This window comes from Zeus faber (genome assembly GCF_960531495.2).
Source record: "Zeus faber genome assembly, chromosome: 15".
Lineage (NCBI taxonomy): Eukaryota > Metazoa > Chordata > Actinopteri > Zeiformes > Zeidae > Zeus > Zeus faber.
In genome coordinates, this window is record NC_137194.1 from 12,097,639 (window position 1) to 12,115,203 (window position 17,565).

A 17,565-nucleotide genomic window follows, 5' to 3' on the forward strand; every position below is an offset into this window, starting at 1 on the left:
TCACTTTTATGGCTTTATTACAATGCAGTACTACCCCTCCACTTCACTTCACTTCCAATCAAAGTGCCCCAGGCCTCAACTGCTCTGTGCAAGAGGGTTAAGTGCCTCCATGTCCTTCACTTGCATCATATCGACTGGTTCAAGGTCCCTACCGACCTACCTACCCCTACCCATCTACCTACCTACCGACCTACCTACCCCTACCCATCTACCTACCTACCTACCTACCTACCCCTACCCATCTACCTACCTACCTACCTACTTACCTACCTACCCCTACCGACCTACCTACCTACCTACCTACTTACCTACCTACCCCTACCGACCTACCTACCTACCTACCTACCTACCTACCTACCTACCTACCTACCTTGCATGGCTGACATTGCTGCCGGCGTGTGCATGGGTGAGTGTGAGGCGTAGAACATGTAAAGCTCTTTGAGTGGCCTTAATGGTAGAAAAGCATTATATACTGTACTGTACATTTTATACTTTTACCTTCTAACTAAGCCACCTCCCTACCTGCTAATGTATTACATGTTCCCCAAATACTAATCCCTGTGCCTTTGGAGTGATCAATAAAGGAACAGATCCTTCCTACTCCACTCTATCACTCTCTCATTACTCAACATGGAGGGATATAATAAAAAAATAATATAATATCATAAATAGTATTTGTGTGTTCCAGTGGTGTGTCCCGGCACCAAGAACGGCCTGAGCTCCACGGGCTCCCAGAAGAACCAGTACAGGCTGATTAAGAACCGCTACGAGGGCTGCCAGATCGTCATGGGGAACCTGGAGATCACCCAGGTGGAGCGGAACTGGGACTTCTCCTTCCTCAGCGTAAGGAAAAACACTCGGGGGCTTCCTGGAAATACTCTGCCATGGGAAAATCAGGCTGGGAGAAGCCGTTTGACAGGTTTCACTTCTTGAGATATATCCATATAAAAAAAAAAAGCTGGGGATTTTTTAATTCTGGTTTGCTTTCAATTCACTTTTTGTATTGTTTAAAATTAATTTCAAATACTATGGTTGTCCACGTTATTGGTTTATTGTATATTGCCGATGAATAAATAGAGGTTTAATGTTACATTTAAATCAACACAAAGCAATTTTTATTTTTAACTGATCATTTTTTGGTTTATTGTATATTTATAACTTACAATAAACCTTGAAACCTGTATAATTAATTAAAAAAAAAAGGTATTACAAAGGTGCTAAAATTTGGATTGGCTAGGTTGAAAATATGGATTTTCCCAAATTCACAGTCAATTCCTGAATTGTTCTTCGTCAATCGTCCACGTTCCGCGTCCGCGAACTGTCAGAGCGCTTGACGTCACGTCACCAAAATTGTCTGATTGTCAATAACGTTTCCTCGAAATGGAACCTTTTGTTGAGAACCGCGGAGCTGCGGCAGAAACCTGAACGTCCCGCCCTAACGCAGGTCGAATGTCATGTCATACTTTGCATTTTTGTAAAGTACCACGGTGGTGAAGAAACATGGTGGTGATTTTTCCTCTAGACTTCGCTGCGGTATTTTAGATACATATTATACTATCAATCTGTCTGTCTGTCTGTCTGTCTGTCTGTCTGTCTGTCTGTCTGTCTGTCTATCTATCTATCTATCTATCTATCTATCTATCTATCTATCTATCTATCTATCTGACTGTCTGTCTGTCTGTCTGTCTGTCTGTCTGTCTGTCTGTCTGTCTTTCTATCTGTCTATCTATCTATATCATTGCTTTTGACCTTGTTTTATGCATTGGTGTGAGTCGCCCTGTTACTAGTACCGATGTGCTACAAAAGGACAATTCCATTTTTTTTTATACATTAAAATCTCCCACCACCTCATCACGCTCCCTCTGATCGGCCTCCAGACAGTGCGCGAGGTGACGGGCTACGTCCTGATCGCCATGAACCTGTTCCAGGAGCTTCCGCTGGGGGAGCTGAGGGTTATCCGGGGAAGCAGCCTGTACGAGGGGCGCTTCGCCCTGTCCGTCTTCCTCAACTACCGCAAGGACGGCTCCAGCGGACTGCGGCGCCTGGCGCTCAACAATCTGACAGGTCCGAAAAAGGAGATTCATGGGCGGTTTCTCACCTTGCTAGACAGCAGCCGGCCTCACACAGAGTCCGTACACGCATCCATCGGTGGGATCCTCCCCGGATGAACTGAGTTTCATGGGGTTTTGTGTGGAATCTCACTCCATATGACTGAATGGACTTCCGGTTTGTTCTTGTCGTTTGTCGGATTCAGTGTAAAGTGGGCTAGTGGGTGAGGATAAAAGATACATTTTGAAAATAAATGATAGGTAATTTAACGTACTGTATATAACATATACATAGAGATATGAAATCGCGGCAATTCTAAGAAATATTCTACTTTTGTGTCTAAATGTGTCATTTTTAATTTTCGATTAGTGACCAGGAGGATTTACAGACATCTCGTTAGAATAAAGGCAGCTTTACTTCTCTGCATTTCAAAGCAGATATCTGTACTTTTGTACTTACTGTAACTACACAGTGGCATTAGTATAGCAAAAAAAACGATCAGGATTTATATATCTATAGGATGACATATAGGAGACCCCAGGGGAATCAATCAAGTGTAGAAATAACAAAATAGAAGAAATATAGGATATATTTCATATATGTATGCGTATGTTATTTATTTTTAATATTTGTATGTGTATGTATATATATATATATATATATATATATTTATGCCTTATTATAGACTGTTATATCATACTTACATCCTTTTACTAAAGTAGAAAACAATATGATACATTCACTTTTAGTCATTTTGCGTGAAGGTATTTGTACTTTCACTCAAAGTTAAATGTCTGTGCACTGCAACTTCTTCCACCACTGGTTTCTCCACTATTCTCACGTAGTTCATTGTTAGAGCAGGGGACGAGAGGACACGTTATTCCTTATCATTCCTTCCTTATTGTTATTACTCCTCTTTGCCTCCATGTTGCAGAGATTTTAGCGGGAGGAGTGCAGATCATAGACAACAAGCACCTGAGCTACAGCCCATGGATCTACTGGCAGGACATAACGAGAGACAGTGGCGCTGTCATCGACATCCAGCACAACGGAGAGCCCGGTGGGTATTTTGGGATGGCACACGCTGTACATTGGAGATCACACAATGACATTTTTGTGTGTGTGTATGTGTGTGTGTGGGGGGGGGGGTTACTGGGTTAAAAAAAAATGCTAATACAATTTGTTGAACCTATAGACCTAGGTTTTCGCCATTTAAAATGTATTATTAATTTCTCTATTTGGGTTGTGATGAAACCTAAAAATGTTGGAGTTTTTGCCGAATCAAATGGAAAATGTAACATTAAATCAAAACAGAATAATATAATTGTTGCAGTCAAAAATATTTATGTATATATATATATATATATATATATATATATATATATAATATTATTCCACTTACAGATAAGTGGAAATAATTTAAAGGAAAAAAATTTTACTTTGCTTTTAAATTCTCTCTCCTCTCTCTCTCTCTCTCTCTCTCTCTCTCTCTCTCTCTCTCTCTCAGGCCCCTGTCATCTGTCCTGCAGTGATAATTATTGCTGGGGACCTAATGAAGACCAGTGTCAAGTCTGTGAGTCTCCCCTCTCTCGCTCTCTCTCTCTGGTTTATCACTGTCTTTACACACACACACACATACACACACACACACACACACACACACACGCACACACACATACACACAAACACCTGATCTGTGGTGTCCCATGCAGTGACCAGGACAGTGTGCGCCCCACAGTGCGATGGCCGCTGCCGGGGGCCAAGCCCCAGGGACTGCTGCCACATGGAGTGTGCAGCGGGATGCACCGGACCCCTGGACCTCGACTGCTATGTGAGAGAGAGGGGAGGGAGGGATGGAGAGAGAGGGGGTACATAGATAGATAGATAGACTGTGTGTGTGTGTGTGTGTGTGTGTATTCATGCATTTGTGCTGTAGTTTGCATTCATATTTGTGCATGTGGTCTTATCTGTGACTGTACCGGGGTGTGCGTATGTGTGTGCGTGTGTGTGTGTGTGTGTGTGTGTGTGTGTGTGTGTGTGTGTGTGTGTGTGTGTGTGTGTGTGTGTGCAGGCGTGCCGGCACTTCACCGACTCGGGGGCATGTGTCCCCCACTGTCCCCAGGCTCTGATCTACAACAAGCAGAGCTTCCAGATGGAGAGCAACCCCAATGCCAAGTACCAATACGGATCCATCTGCGTGGCCCAGTGCCCCAGTGAGTGGGTAGTCTTACAATATGCAGTGTATTTTTATAATATATTATTATTATATTGCATTTTTCTTTTCTTCTTCTTCTTCTACTTCTTCTTCTTCTTCTTCTTCTTCTTTTCATTGTTTGATTGCATATATGAATATAAAGCCCTTTGAGTTGCATGTTGTGTATGAAAAGTGATATAGAAATATACAGAGGTGACTATTTATTTCTGTATTTTTTTTATTTAATTTTTTTGTTTATTTGTTTATGAATTTATGTATTGATTGATTGATTAATTAATTCTTAAAATGACAGTGGCATATTTACCAACACCCTAAAATAGTTCTTCTTACCCTCCCATCCCCAAAGTAAATTTTGTGGTGGACGGCAGCTCCTGTGTGAGAGGGTGTCCCCCGGACAAAATGGAGGTGGAGAGAGGAGGACAGAGGCAGTGTGACCTCTGCAGTGGACTCTGTCCCAAAGGTATGTTGCAGATGTTATTCAATTCAACGTAGTAATAATAATAATAATAATAATAATAATAATAATAATAATAAATATAAATATAGCTGCAGGCAGCAATACGCAGGGTCCAGGGTAATCGGCCCCTCGTTAAAGTTCAATGGAGGAGTGTGCTTTGGCTCTCTGTGTTTTGTGACTGCAAAAGTCCATTTGTTTAGCCCTGGTCACAGTGTAATTCTATGATCAGGGGGTGTTTGTGGCTGTGGGTGGGTTTCCTACGCTGCAACTAACGGTGGTTATCATTCTCGAGCTGCATGATTGTGGCTAAAATGATAATCACGATTATTTTATTCTATATTGTTATCACGATTATTTGTCACGATTATTCATCTATTTTGGGGAACAGAATTATTTTATAGCACTTTGTAAATCAACAAAAAACTGCCTTTACAATAATAATGTCTTTTACAAGCCTATAACTAACTAATAACTAAGGAAAGTGGTTTAACTGACTTCGATTGTAGAGGATATACAATGAAATTAATTGTGTGTCGTGGGCAACATATTTTTGTTGTAAATGTAACAAATCTGATATAGTTGGTTATTGTCCCTATTGCAAGGTTTCTTTTGGGGGTGTGTTTTTAATGCTGTCTCTGAGTGGGGTGCTGAGTATGTCACTATATTCTGTAATGCAAAGTCATCATTTTCAGCACCAGTTCAGCCAGTCAGCGCTTCAGCATACGTTCATGCAAATGTTGTCTTAGAGAGGGTATGTTGCCATGGCAACTCTGAAATTGCAATATAGTCTCTTCCTAAAACATTATCTTTTATTCTACCAGATGTTTTCATGTTGTGAGAGAGGCTAGTTCCTTCTATCAAAACATCATCTCGGTCACTTGCTGTCCATGTCAAAATGTCATTTTGGGTCTTGCGCTTAAGTGCAGCTGTCAAACTGACAGCTGCACACGGCTTGTTCCTGGAGCCTCCAAACCGTGCGTCACCCAGATGAAATGAGCCTCTTAACACTGAGATGTGAAATATACTGAGAGGTATATTTAAAGGAACTTTAAATCCGTATTAAATGTTATCAGAGATTTTTGCAGCAACTTTTGTCTGCGTTTTTAAATCAATCGTTCTTTCTGAGTTTTTTTCAGTCCTTACTTTACGGTTTTGTATGTTTTTAAAAGGAGAGTGGCTGACCTCTAAAGCGGCACGTCCTTCCCATCGTTTCTTTGCTGCCTTGGAATTTGAGCTTCTTTGAGACATCTGGAAAGGAAAACCCCTTTGAAAATATTACAAAACACATACACAATTAATACATGTTCCTTGTATTATTTAATTGCTTAAGGTAATTGTTGTCGGTAACTATAATTCAGGAAATTTGTATACTGCACATTGATAAATCTGGAATGTCTATAAATTCGAGCAGTTGATGTTATTGGGTTTTGATTTTGTAGAACTTACTCTGGTCCGTAGTTGTCCTTAGAAGTGTTTATATTTATGATGTCTAATACGCTGCGCTTTGTTTATTCCAGTTGTCTTCTGGTAAAATAAAACCTGTAACTTCGTATGGTTGAGAGTTGGTATCTTATATTCCTGTAGTTAAAGTCCAATCGCGACTATACCTGGGCCTGACGGATCTTGCTAAAGTTTGGGTTATTGACTCACGTGATCTGTGTACTCTGCGCGTGCGTGTAAGAATTTCTCTGCTGTAGCATACGTCTGCACATGGCGCCATCTTGGGGAGGTCCCGATTCTTGAGCAATCACTAGACCGCTGTCAATGCTATCATGTGACCTTTGCAAGGCGTCATTTGTGCATACATGTGTTTCGCGTTGCTGATTTAGATAAAAATTTTTGTAATGGAACGATCTGGATCAAACTTGCATGACGGCATGTCGAAACTGCCCCGAATACACATTTTACATATCTTGTCTGTGAGTGCTGTGGATCCATGAGATCCACACAACATCGACGTCAGTTTTTCATGAACAAAAGCAATAGGGATAATAGTAATATTATACCCCAGTGTGTGAAGGCACCGGCGCTCGCCACAGACAGACCGTGGACTCCAGCAACATCGAAAGCTTCACCAACTGCACCAAGATCCAGGGCAGCCTCCACTTCCTGGTCACTGGCATCATTGGGTGTGTTTAAAAGAGTGAGCAAATTGTAATTTTAATTAATTGTAATGCTTTTATTAAAATGGAATCATTTTGTAATCCCTTTCCAAAGAGACGATTTTAAAAAGATTCCACCTTTGGACGCCAAAAAGTTGGAGGTGTTCCGCACCGTCAGGGAAATAACAGGTCCGTGTTCCCACTGTGTGTTGGTTATAACTGTTTTGATACAATATACTTAAGTAATGTTTTTATATGAACTATATAATAACACATTACATTACAATTACAGTATAGTGCAATACAATATAGTGTGTTTATTAAATAATAATAGTAATAATAATAATAATAATAATAATAATAATTATTATTATTATTATTATTATTATTATTAATAATAATAATAATAATAATAATAATTATATTTTTTTTGGCAGATAACCTTAACATCCAGTCTTGGCCCAAAGAGCTGAGTGACCTCTCAGCTTTCTCCAGTCTCACGACCATACAGGGCAGGTCGCTAGATAAGTAAGAACCATGGATATACAGTACAGGTACTCCTCACTTAACAACCTACCTGTTTAGTTCGGACTTATGACCAGCTCTCCGACCAGTCTGTATTGTACGCTGCGTACAACACCGCGGCGTGTGGTCTCAGCGTCAAGCATCTCATCACCCTTTATATACTATATACACTATACAGCATAAACTACATACACTGAATTCACTATATACACTATAAATGCTTTATACACTATACACTATAGACACTATATACTGTATACATCTCATCTCATCACCGTTCCCGCTGTCTGTCAGCATTCACTACACTAGCGTTTGTAATCGCCACGCCCCCTTACCGTGACATAACACGGGTCCTCGCTTGTCGACCAATTCGCTTAACGACCTGGTCCTAGGAATGGAACTCGGCCGTTAAGTGAGGAGTACCTGTTTACATATTAGCACCATCATGTTTTACAAAAAATAACATATCTGTTTTTGTGTGTATGTGTTCCCAATAATCCTTCATTTTCTATCTGTGTCTCACTCCACTGTGGAACTGGCACCGGCGTCACTCTCCAGTGTGAAGAGGTAGGAACTGGGTTTGATTCTGCACCACTTGGACTCTAAAATGCAACATGTGATTTACTTCAATTAGACTAAATGGGGATGGGGAAAACAAAATAAAATTTTAATATTGATATAATCTCAGGGCAGATATTATAGATGTCACAATTATTACACAATGGCCTGATCGCAATTATTTGTCATTTTGTGAAATCCTTAGATTCCACAAGGTTTCCATTCATATTTAGGGTTGTTTTTTTTTTTGTTTTTTTTTTACCAAATGTTAGAAAACAAACAAACAAAATGTGAATTAGGAGAGCTGCATGGGTTGAGGCAAAATGAGTGTCTACCTGAATTTTTATGTTACAATGTTCAGTATCAATAAAGTGATATTTATAAGTTATATAAGTGTATTTATACATTTATAAGTGTATATAATAAAAATAGAAAATTTAATTGTTAATCTGATTTATATACGACAATTTAATGGTCAACAAAAATGTCATGATCGCGACAGCCCTGCCGATATGTAGAAATTACAATTGTTCTTAATTTATTTCACATTATTGTTTTTATTTCTCGATATTTTCCTGCCTCTCAGGCGGTTTTCTCTGATGGTGATGCGTGTCCCCACCGTCACGTCTCTGGGGCTGCGTTCTCTGCGAGAGATCAGCGACGGCAGTGTCTACCTGAGTCAGAACGCCAACCTGTGCTACCACCACACGGTCAACTGGACCCGGCTGTTCAGGGGCGACAAAACCCGACCCAACGACATCAAGCTCAACAGACCCCGGGCAGAGTGCAGTGAGATGGATAAAATATAGGACTTGTTGTTAAAAATGTTAAATGTTAAAAATATCTATTCCTGAATAAGCCTGACAGAGCATAGTTGGGAATTCTAACTCTTTTCAGTGGTTCGGGTTGTTTGGGCTCAGTTTACTTACTGTATACAGTAAGAGCTGGCTCTCAAACGCCTCTCAAGCATTTTTTGTATTTTTTCTATCAAATTGCATGAGATATTTTGACTCTGTCAGAGTTGTTTGTCTCCAACAAGTCAAAATGGCTTGTCTTCAATTTATAGTGGAATCACTTTCCACTACCAAAAAGAACATTATTTATGATGTTTTATTGCAACTGGACTACATTAACATCTTGTATAAAAAAAAACAGGAAATTACACAATTATAATGAAAATTATTAATATAATTTCATAATTTATCCTGTTCATAGAATCACACTTTGTATATTCTGTACATTTCATATATTTGGCTATTTCTGTTCTTTTTTTTTTTTTTTTTGGGGATATTTGGCTATTTTTCTTTCATTCAGGCTGATCAGCTCCTTCTTATCCTGGTTGTCTGTATAGAAACGCACCAGTCCTCATCACCACAAATTCCTCATATATGTAAATCTACTTGGCGGAATAAACCGATTCTGATTCTGATAACTGACCTTCCCCATAATCTCTATCTCCCCCAGTGGCAGAAGGTCACGTGTGTGATCCTTTATGTTCGGGGTCAGGCTGTTGGGGCCCGGGGCCCCACCAGTGCCTCTCCTGCAGGAACTTCAGTCGGGATGGAACCTGCGTAGCCACATGCAACTTCCACACAGGGTCAGTGTCTACACTAGTGTTTTTAAACCACACACTCGTGTGCCTTAAGAGCTCGACAGGTGTGCCATGAAAATGTTTTAAATTCCACTTAAAAAAAATACATCATGGATATGAGCTTTTGTGTTGCAAGATCGAAATTACAAGGCTGCACGAATCCATCTAATTCATCAGTTCCAGCCGAACAGCAGCCCTGGGTTGATCAGAACAATTACTCTCTGAAAGGGCCGACTCTAGGTGGTCATGAAAGGTTCCACTCTTTTTTGAGGTTCGGTTCTTGATGAGTCACCTCGTGAAAAGAGTGGTTTCAATGTTTTCCTACTTTGGGTTTGTTGGTAATGTTGGTTTTACGCCCGCTTCCCAAGCGATGAACGAAAGTCAGAGGAGTTTGCCTATTTTTTTGCCTTGGACTTGTTCAATTATTTTCAGTTTGTGAATTGCAGATTCTCTTGCCCGTGCAATCTGGCTGGAGTTGCTCCCGACTCCTGAGTCATTGTAAATATCTGTTCGCTATGAACAAATGGTTTGAATGAATCGCATCACTATTAGCAGTCATTTATATTAGTAGTAATAAGCACAGTTCTACATGTTTCATACGTTTTTAGTAGTTAACAGGATAGCGGTGTAGTGCCGTGGCATTATTTTATTGTAAAGGTGTTCTGCGGAAGACAAAAGGTTGGGACACACTGATCCACGCATGACATTGTCTTTACCTATTTATTTGGTCTGTTTCATGTAACGACCCCAGAGCACGCAGGGAGTTTTCCCAGCCTGATGGGGTGTGTGTTGGATGTCACCCAGAGTGTCGGCCCCAGGACGGGAGGCTCAGCTGCGACGGACCGGTAACAACTTTTATTTTAATTTATAGCAAGAGCTCCACTCACAACCTTTCTGTGAACTCTTAAAAAAAAAAAATGTATAAACCCAATTTATTTTTTTCTTTATACAGTATAATACTGTATATATACAGTATATAGTTTCACCAATTATTCATTACATTGCAAATGAAATAGCTGCCAATCCCTTCTAAAAATTTATTTTAATTTTTAGAAATTTTAAATTGTTTGTTTTCCTCTGTCATAAAAACTGCCTTTTTCCAAACATTAGGATTTAAGATGCTTCTACGTAATAATTGTTGATGATTGTTGATTGTCTCTATCCGTTATGAAATATTTATCCCACTTTCTATCTTTATCCCTGTTAATCTTTTGTCCCTCAGGGCCCAGATGAGTGTGTGGCCTGTGTCAGGCTGAGGGACGGTCCACACTGTGTGTCCTCGTGTCCCAGTGGAGTGGACAGTGGACACAGGGGACTCATCTTCAAGTTCCCAAACCAGGATGGGAAGTGTGAACCGTGCCACATCAACTGCACACAGGGGTGAGGGAGTTTAAAGTGTTTGGTACCAGTTCCCATACCTTGACTGGGTGAGTCTGATCAGTGATGCTGCACTGATATCACTGATAAGTACTATTGATTAGTAACTTATCAGTAGTTATGAGTTATTACTCATGAGTAATGTTTAGTATGGAAATTTGTCATTGAATGCCATTCCATTTTTTAGGTAGATCGATACATAGATAGATACAATAGATGGATACTGTTTAGATTACATTGACATTACGATTTCTTTATTTGTGATTTCAAAAGATAGATAGATAGATTATAGATCAGGACAATAGTAGATAATAATAAAATAAAATAAAATACAGCTGCGGCAGCAATACGCAGGTCCAGGGTTGTCGGCCCTTTGTTAAAGTTCCATGGATGAGTGCGCTTTGGCTCTCTGTTCCGGAGTGTGTCCTCAGAAGCGTATATGTTTATCACATTTAATACGCTGCGCTTTGTTTAATCTGCTTTGGCTTCTGATAAAATACAACCTGTCACTTTGTAACCTCGTATGGGTTAAGAGTTTGTATCTTATATTCCTTTAGTTAAAGTCCAATCGCGACTGTGCGTGGGGATCTGTATGCTCTGTCAACGATTTATGTTATTATTATATATTAGTTATATTATTTATATGTCCGTGCGTGGCGCCATCTTGGTGAGGCTGCGATTGTTGATAACAAACTCCGTCCACAATACTGAACCGCTGATCTGGATGAAACTTGAATGACGGCATGTTAGAACTGCCCTTGACTATCTTATTCAGATTGTCTGCGGGTTTGTCAGATCCATAACATCCATGAAAGTCTGACGTCAATCACATCTGCACGTGCCACCATTTGAGTGAGATCCCGATTGTTGACCAATCACTAGACTGCATCTGAGTGAGGTCCCGATTGTTGACCAATCACTAGACTGCAATGCTATCATGTGAGCTGTGCACGCCATCATTTGCGCATGTGCGCACATGGCCGTGTTGATAAAAAATACAGTTTTTTATTAAAGAATTTCCCAGTAATGGACCGAACTGGAACAAACTTGGACGACAGCATGTCGGAACTGCCCTGAGTGCACATTTTATTCATCTTGTCTGTGAGTGCGACGGATCCATGACATCCATAGACTACTGACGTCAGTTTTTCATTAACAAAAGCAATAGGGCTCCCGCCCCTTTGGGGCTGGACCCTTATAAAATAGTCAGAAAATTTTAAAAAGTTAAAGTTAAGAAATAGAATATACAATCAAAACAATAATTAACAAAAAAACTGAAAAGAATATAGAATAAACCTACAAAATTAACAATAAACCTCTGTATGAATAATTCACATTCTGACAAAAAATTCAACTGGAAGAATGTGATTTTTTTGATACAATGCTCAAATATGAAATCTCAATATCCAACCCAATGGCTAATGAGTGTGTGTGTGTGTGTGTGTGTGTGTGTGTGTGTGTGTGTGTGTGTGTGTGTGTGTGTGTGTGTGTGTGTGTGTGTGTGTATTTATGCGCATGTATATTTTACTTTTTGCAGATGCACAGGTCCAGAGTTGAATGACTGCTTAGAAACAGCAATGTTAGCAATGAGCAGGTAAGCTGGAATGTGAATATATGGGAAAATAAAAGCTCCCCATAAATGAAATCCTAAGATCACTCTCTTGTTTTTTATTGCAGTGGTCAATTTGGGATGGTTTTGGGAATCCCAGCAGGCTTGATGCTTTGTGTGGTGTTGTTGCTGCTGGGGCTGCTCTACCAGCGAGGCCGAGCCATAAGGAGCAAGAGAGCCGTGAGGAGATACCTGGAGAGCCAGGAGGAGGTGAACAGCTGCTCCAAGCTCTGTGCTGCTGATAGGTCCCAAACACTTTCATGGGACGGGGACAAATAATAAGTGTAATGTTCTTTTCTGAAGAGTTTTGAGCCGCTGAGCCAAATTGAGAAGGAACCCAAAGTCCACGCCCGCATCCTGAGGCCACCAGAGCTGAAGAAGATCAAAACCCTGGGATGTGGAGTCTATGGGAAAGTGTACAAGGTACCGTAGGGCTTACATAGAAACATGTTAGGAAAACATATACAATTCTCTATGTCAGTACTATTACTAGAAGTACTGCTATAAGGATAAATATCCTTTGTTCAAATTGTTTTCTAGGGCCACTGGACTCCAGAGGGAGAGACGGTGAAGATCCCTGTCGCCATTAAGACCATCCAAGACCACACGGGCCAGCAGACCTTCACAGAAATAACTGATGTGAGAACCACAATCTTTACATGAATTTGCACATTTAACTATAATAATAATTATGATAATAACAATAATAATAATAATAATAATAATAATAATAATAATAATAATAATAATAACCTATATTTGTATAGTGTTTATCATACACAACATCCAACTCAGTGTGTTTTATATTAACAGAAGGCCATCAAATAGTAAAAATGAAATGCATTAAATAAAAATAGTTCAATATTACACTCATCATTCAATTGATGAATGTAGAAATTGAAGCATCACGATAATTTCTCAGTAAATTATTATTATAGTCTTGAATAACTCCTATTGAATTAACTTAATTTGCGTGTAATTCTCTAATAATTCTCTGACAAAAGTAGTCTTTCTCAACAAAATCCTTCGGTGGACTTAATCTGTCAACCTATCTCTATGTAAGTCACTTTTTTAAGCAATATTAGACTAACTAAAAGCCCACTGTATTTTCCACTCATGTTTTTTTTTGATGTTGCAGCACATGCTGTCTATGGCCAGCCTGGACCACCCCTACATTGTTAGGCTCATAGGTATCTGTCCGGGTGCCTGTCTGCAACTGGTCACCCAGCTTAGCTCGCAGGGGTCCTTACTGGAGCACATCAGGCACCACAGACACAGCGTGGACCCCCAGCGGCTCCTCAACTGGTGTGTGCAGATTGCCAAAGTGAGTGTGAAGGTCCACAATCCCCCTTTTTATCTGTGTCTTTCTTTTAATTCATTGAGTTTGGTCGTTTTAAATAATCTCTGTACATCAGGGCATGCTCTACCTGGAGGAACACCACATGGTTCATAGGAATTTGGCCGCCCGCAACATTTTGCTGAAGAACGACTACCAGGTCCAGATCTCTGACTACGGGGTGGCAGACCTCCTCTACGCCAATGACGAAAAATATATTTACAGCGACACAAAGGTGATTGTGACTCCCTTCACTGTGGATCCATGTCATTTTGTTTATCAGTCAAGTCATAGACAGATTTTCACTTCTTGCTAATTCAATCAAACAAACTTTTATCACGCCCGTTGTAATTTATCTTCCCCAGTCTCCCATAAAATGGATGGCGCTGGAAAGCATTGCTTTCCAAAGATACACTCATCAAAGTGACGTCTGGAGTTATGGTAAATCGATTTCTTGATAAATGTGTGTTGGAGGTTTTTTAAATTGAATTTGTTATAGTACAAGGGCTTGAAACTGAATTTCCATATTTTTGTACTTTTGCCGATCATCTCTCATTTCTTGTCATCTACTTCTTTTCCCAAACAGGGGTGACGATATGGGAGATGATGTCATTCGGGGCGGAACCTTACGCGCCCGTTCAGCCTCATGGTATTCCCGGCTTGTTGCAGAAGGGCGAGCGTCTCTCCCAGCCCCACACGTGCACCATAGACGTCTACATGGTCATGCTCAAGTGTGAGTAGACGTTTCCGGACGCCATCACAGAGTTACATGGTCCAGTTGATCTATGAATGCACTCTCCGTCAATCCTTCTCTGCAGGCTGGATGATTGACGAGAGTGTGCGACCGACCTTCAAAGAGCTGGCCGGCGACTTCACCCGAATGGCGAGAGACCCACGCAGATACCTCGTCATTAAGGTGTGAGGACCATAACTGCTAATAACAAAAAAAAAGCACAACATCCGATCTATTGGTCTGTTTACTTCAGTCTTGAACCCTTTGAACGCTTTTCCCCAATGCTGTGTTTAAGACTGACGGGGGCGAAGGAGGCACAAAGGAGAACAACCAGAGGCTATCAAAGCGTGGGCTTTTGGAGGCGGCGTTAGATGATCGGGATGAGGAAGAGTTGGCAGGTGGATTGCCCGGGTCTCCTCGTCCTCTCTCCCCAGATAGGAGTGTGTCTCGCTCAAACTCAAGGAAGAGCTCTCATAGGGTAAAGGCTTTTCAAGAATCTATTGGCACAATTGTTATATGGGTTGAGGGAACAAGCTCATCATTTTCTCTTCCTTCTGGTCATCTACAGAGCAACGTTTCTCAAGGTGGACCAGTGGGTGGTCCAGTGGGCTACCTGCCTATGACCCCCAGTCTAGGAGATAAAGCATGTCAGGTCTGACACACACACACACACACACACACACATACACACACACATGCACGCACGCATACATACATGCACACACACACACACACACACAAACACCTCAACACAACCTTAGTGCATGCTCAGACTCATCAGTCAGTCCAATAGTGAAGAATAAGATGTACAGTATATTCACTGGGGAAACTCTTAAAAGTGATGACCAGCTTCAATTTCATCAGCATTATTACTTCACATTGCCAAACGGCTGCACTCATATCAATGTTATAATTCAATGCTGCCAAGAAATTAGCACCCCGGTAAGTGAGACTCATGAAAACGGGTCGAGCCCGTCCCAGCCTACCCATTCGATGTAATAGCATTTACGTATTCCCATTGGCGTACCTCATATGCACCCTAACTTAAAGCTTTTACTTTTCTTTTTCAGAATCTGTCTCATATGTTGGGTGTTACGGCCTCAGAGGGAACGGAGGGACAGGGCAGCGGTTTTCAGGGAGTTTCACTGAAGGGCAGTCTTCACAGAGCCAGCGGTGGAACATCCATCAGGCAGCGAGGAGCCTCCCCGACAGCCCCGGGGAAAGAAGAACGTCTAGGAGAGGAGGAGGAGGAGGGGGTATTCCGGTACGGCTATGCACTGCCTGGGTCGTCCGGCGCTTCTAAAAGAGGTATCAATTTGATCGCCGATATTGTCCGCAATGTGGCATATTGGAAACCACTTACAAATTAGAGCAAAGTCACGAAATCAACCGTTTTTTTGCACATACTCTTGTGTCTAATCCAGAAACAAGAGTCCCTCATCCCCGTGGAAGGAGCTCCAGATCTCCCAGGAATCGGTCGTTTCGCTCGTCAAAAGCTTCAAATTCCACCCCAGAGTATGAAATCATGAGCAAACGTCCTCTCTCACCCAGAGGCATCGCTTTCGAGGCGGGTTCCTCCTCGACTGTGTTTTGGAAAAGAACCTCGCCCTTACCCTCTCCAACGTACAAAACACCCATAAAGGCAGAAAACACTGCGTGTGAGAAAACACAAGCTTCTGTGACCTCAGCTGTGGAGGGCCAGAGGTCTGACGCTGGTGTTTCCGGGGACTCCGAGTTTGAACATCAGGTCACTGTGTGTCCTCCAAATAGGAGGGAGAGCGTAGAGGAACCAGAAAAGGACAATCAAGGAGCTGCAGAGTATGAAGACATGGATGCGAAAGGCCCGGACCCCGGTGAGAGAGACGTTCCATTGTGGGTGAGACGTGGGAGTCAAACATCCGCGGGTCCATCAGAAGAGACGGCCAACGAGGCCGAGGAGAATCCCTCGGTGGAGAAAGAGGAAGAGGAGGATAAGGAACAGTACTACTACATGAATGAACCATCCAGGCTAAGGAAACACCTGAGCAGCGTGGAGGCTCCCGGCCCAGGCCCCGTGGTCGAGTATGAAGAAATGGATGGTCTAGTGGGGAGCCCCCAGGCCGAGTACCAGAACCTCCCCGTGAAGAGGAGCGTCGTTTCTGGGGAGCATCCAGGGTGTGGAGGAAACAACGAGGTGTGCGCCGGGGGAGCGGAGCCGAGCAGAACCGCCTCCTTCGACAACCCAGACTACTGGCACTGCAGCCTCTTCCCAAACAAAGACGCCGTCCGCACCTGATGACATGGACTAAGTGAGAGGGGAATTTAAACAGAACCGAGTCACCCCAAGAATTCAGGAGTTATTTGGGTCCCTGGCGCTCTACGTCTGCAATACTGTTATTGATGTTTTTGGTTAATTTTCTTTTTATCAAACCAAAGTTTACTGCAACTACTGAAAATATAAACAAATGCCGTTTTAATTCATATTTTCTATGGGGATGGTTTTAAAAGGTTTATTTTATTTTTTTACTTTGTCGTTGTATAAAAGGAAGTGAATCCTAGATCAATGTAGCATGACAAGTCATGGTACACTACATCTGTAAATTGTTGTGAACCGGAAGTTTAAGATAACAGTTTGATAAGAAATGCACCAGATGTTTACACTGTTGCCTGCATTTATTTTTATAAGTGAAGTATTCATCGTTCTCATGCAGACAAATCCCTTGTTTAACATGGTAGTTGTGATCACATTTGTGTATAAAACAATAAAGTACTAAATAGTAAGCTGCTTGTCTAATGTTCACACACACACACACACACACACGAACACTGACATGAAGCTCTATCCCATAGGGAATGTTGCCGTTGACAGTTGCTATGGACTGGTCGCCATTTCTGGAGGAGCACTTGCGTTCGGGTTGCATAGAGAAATAGCTAAAACACACGAAATGCACAAAAACGGGGAAAGGAAGGGAGACAAGGAAGGGTCGAGGTTTCACATACGGTGGCTGCAAGACGCGTGGCAGGTCTTTCGCCT

The 17,565-nt window shown here is 41.5% G+C and overlaps 1 protein-coding gene across 1 annotated transcript; it reads left to right on the forward strand.

Annotated features, from left to right (window-relative positions):
• Positions 1-375: 375 nt before the first annotated feature.
• LOC307241167 (receptor tyrosine-protein kinase erbB-3-like) lies at positions 376-16,827 on the forward strand (the record flags this gene model as incomplete). The annotated part of the gene is made up of 28 exons (XM_080015202.1): positions 376-406; positions 689-843; positions 1,878-2,064; positions 2,984-3,109; positions 3,557-3,622; positions 3,762-3,880; positions 4,121-4,262; positions 4,611-4,724; positions 6,733-6,850; positions 6,939-7,012; positions 7,261-7,351; positions 8,493-8,695; positions 9,371-9,503; positions 10,249-10,342; positions 10,720-10,877; positions 12,412-12,468; positions 12,552-12,693; positions 12,787-12,906; positions 13,024-13,122; positions 13,622-13,807; positions 13,899-14,054; positions 14,185-14,260; positions 14,406-14,552; positions 14,638-14,735; positions 14,848-14,950; positions 15,657-15,816; positions 15,977-16,067; positions 16,195-16,827. The coding sequence occupies 28 exons, from the start codon at positions 376-378 to the stop codon at positions 16,825-16,827; spliced, it is 3,879 nt and encodes a 1,292-aa protein (XP_079871328.1).
• Between the last annotated feature and the right edge of the window lie 738 nt (positions 16,828-17,565).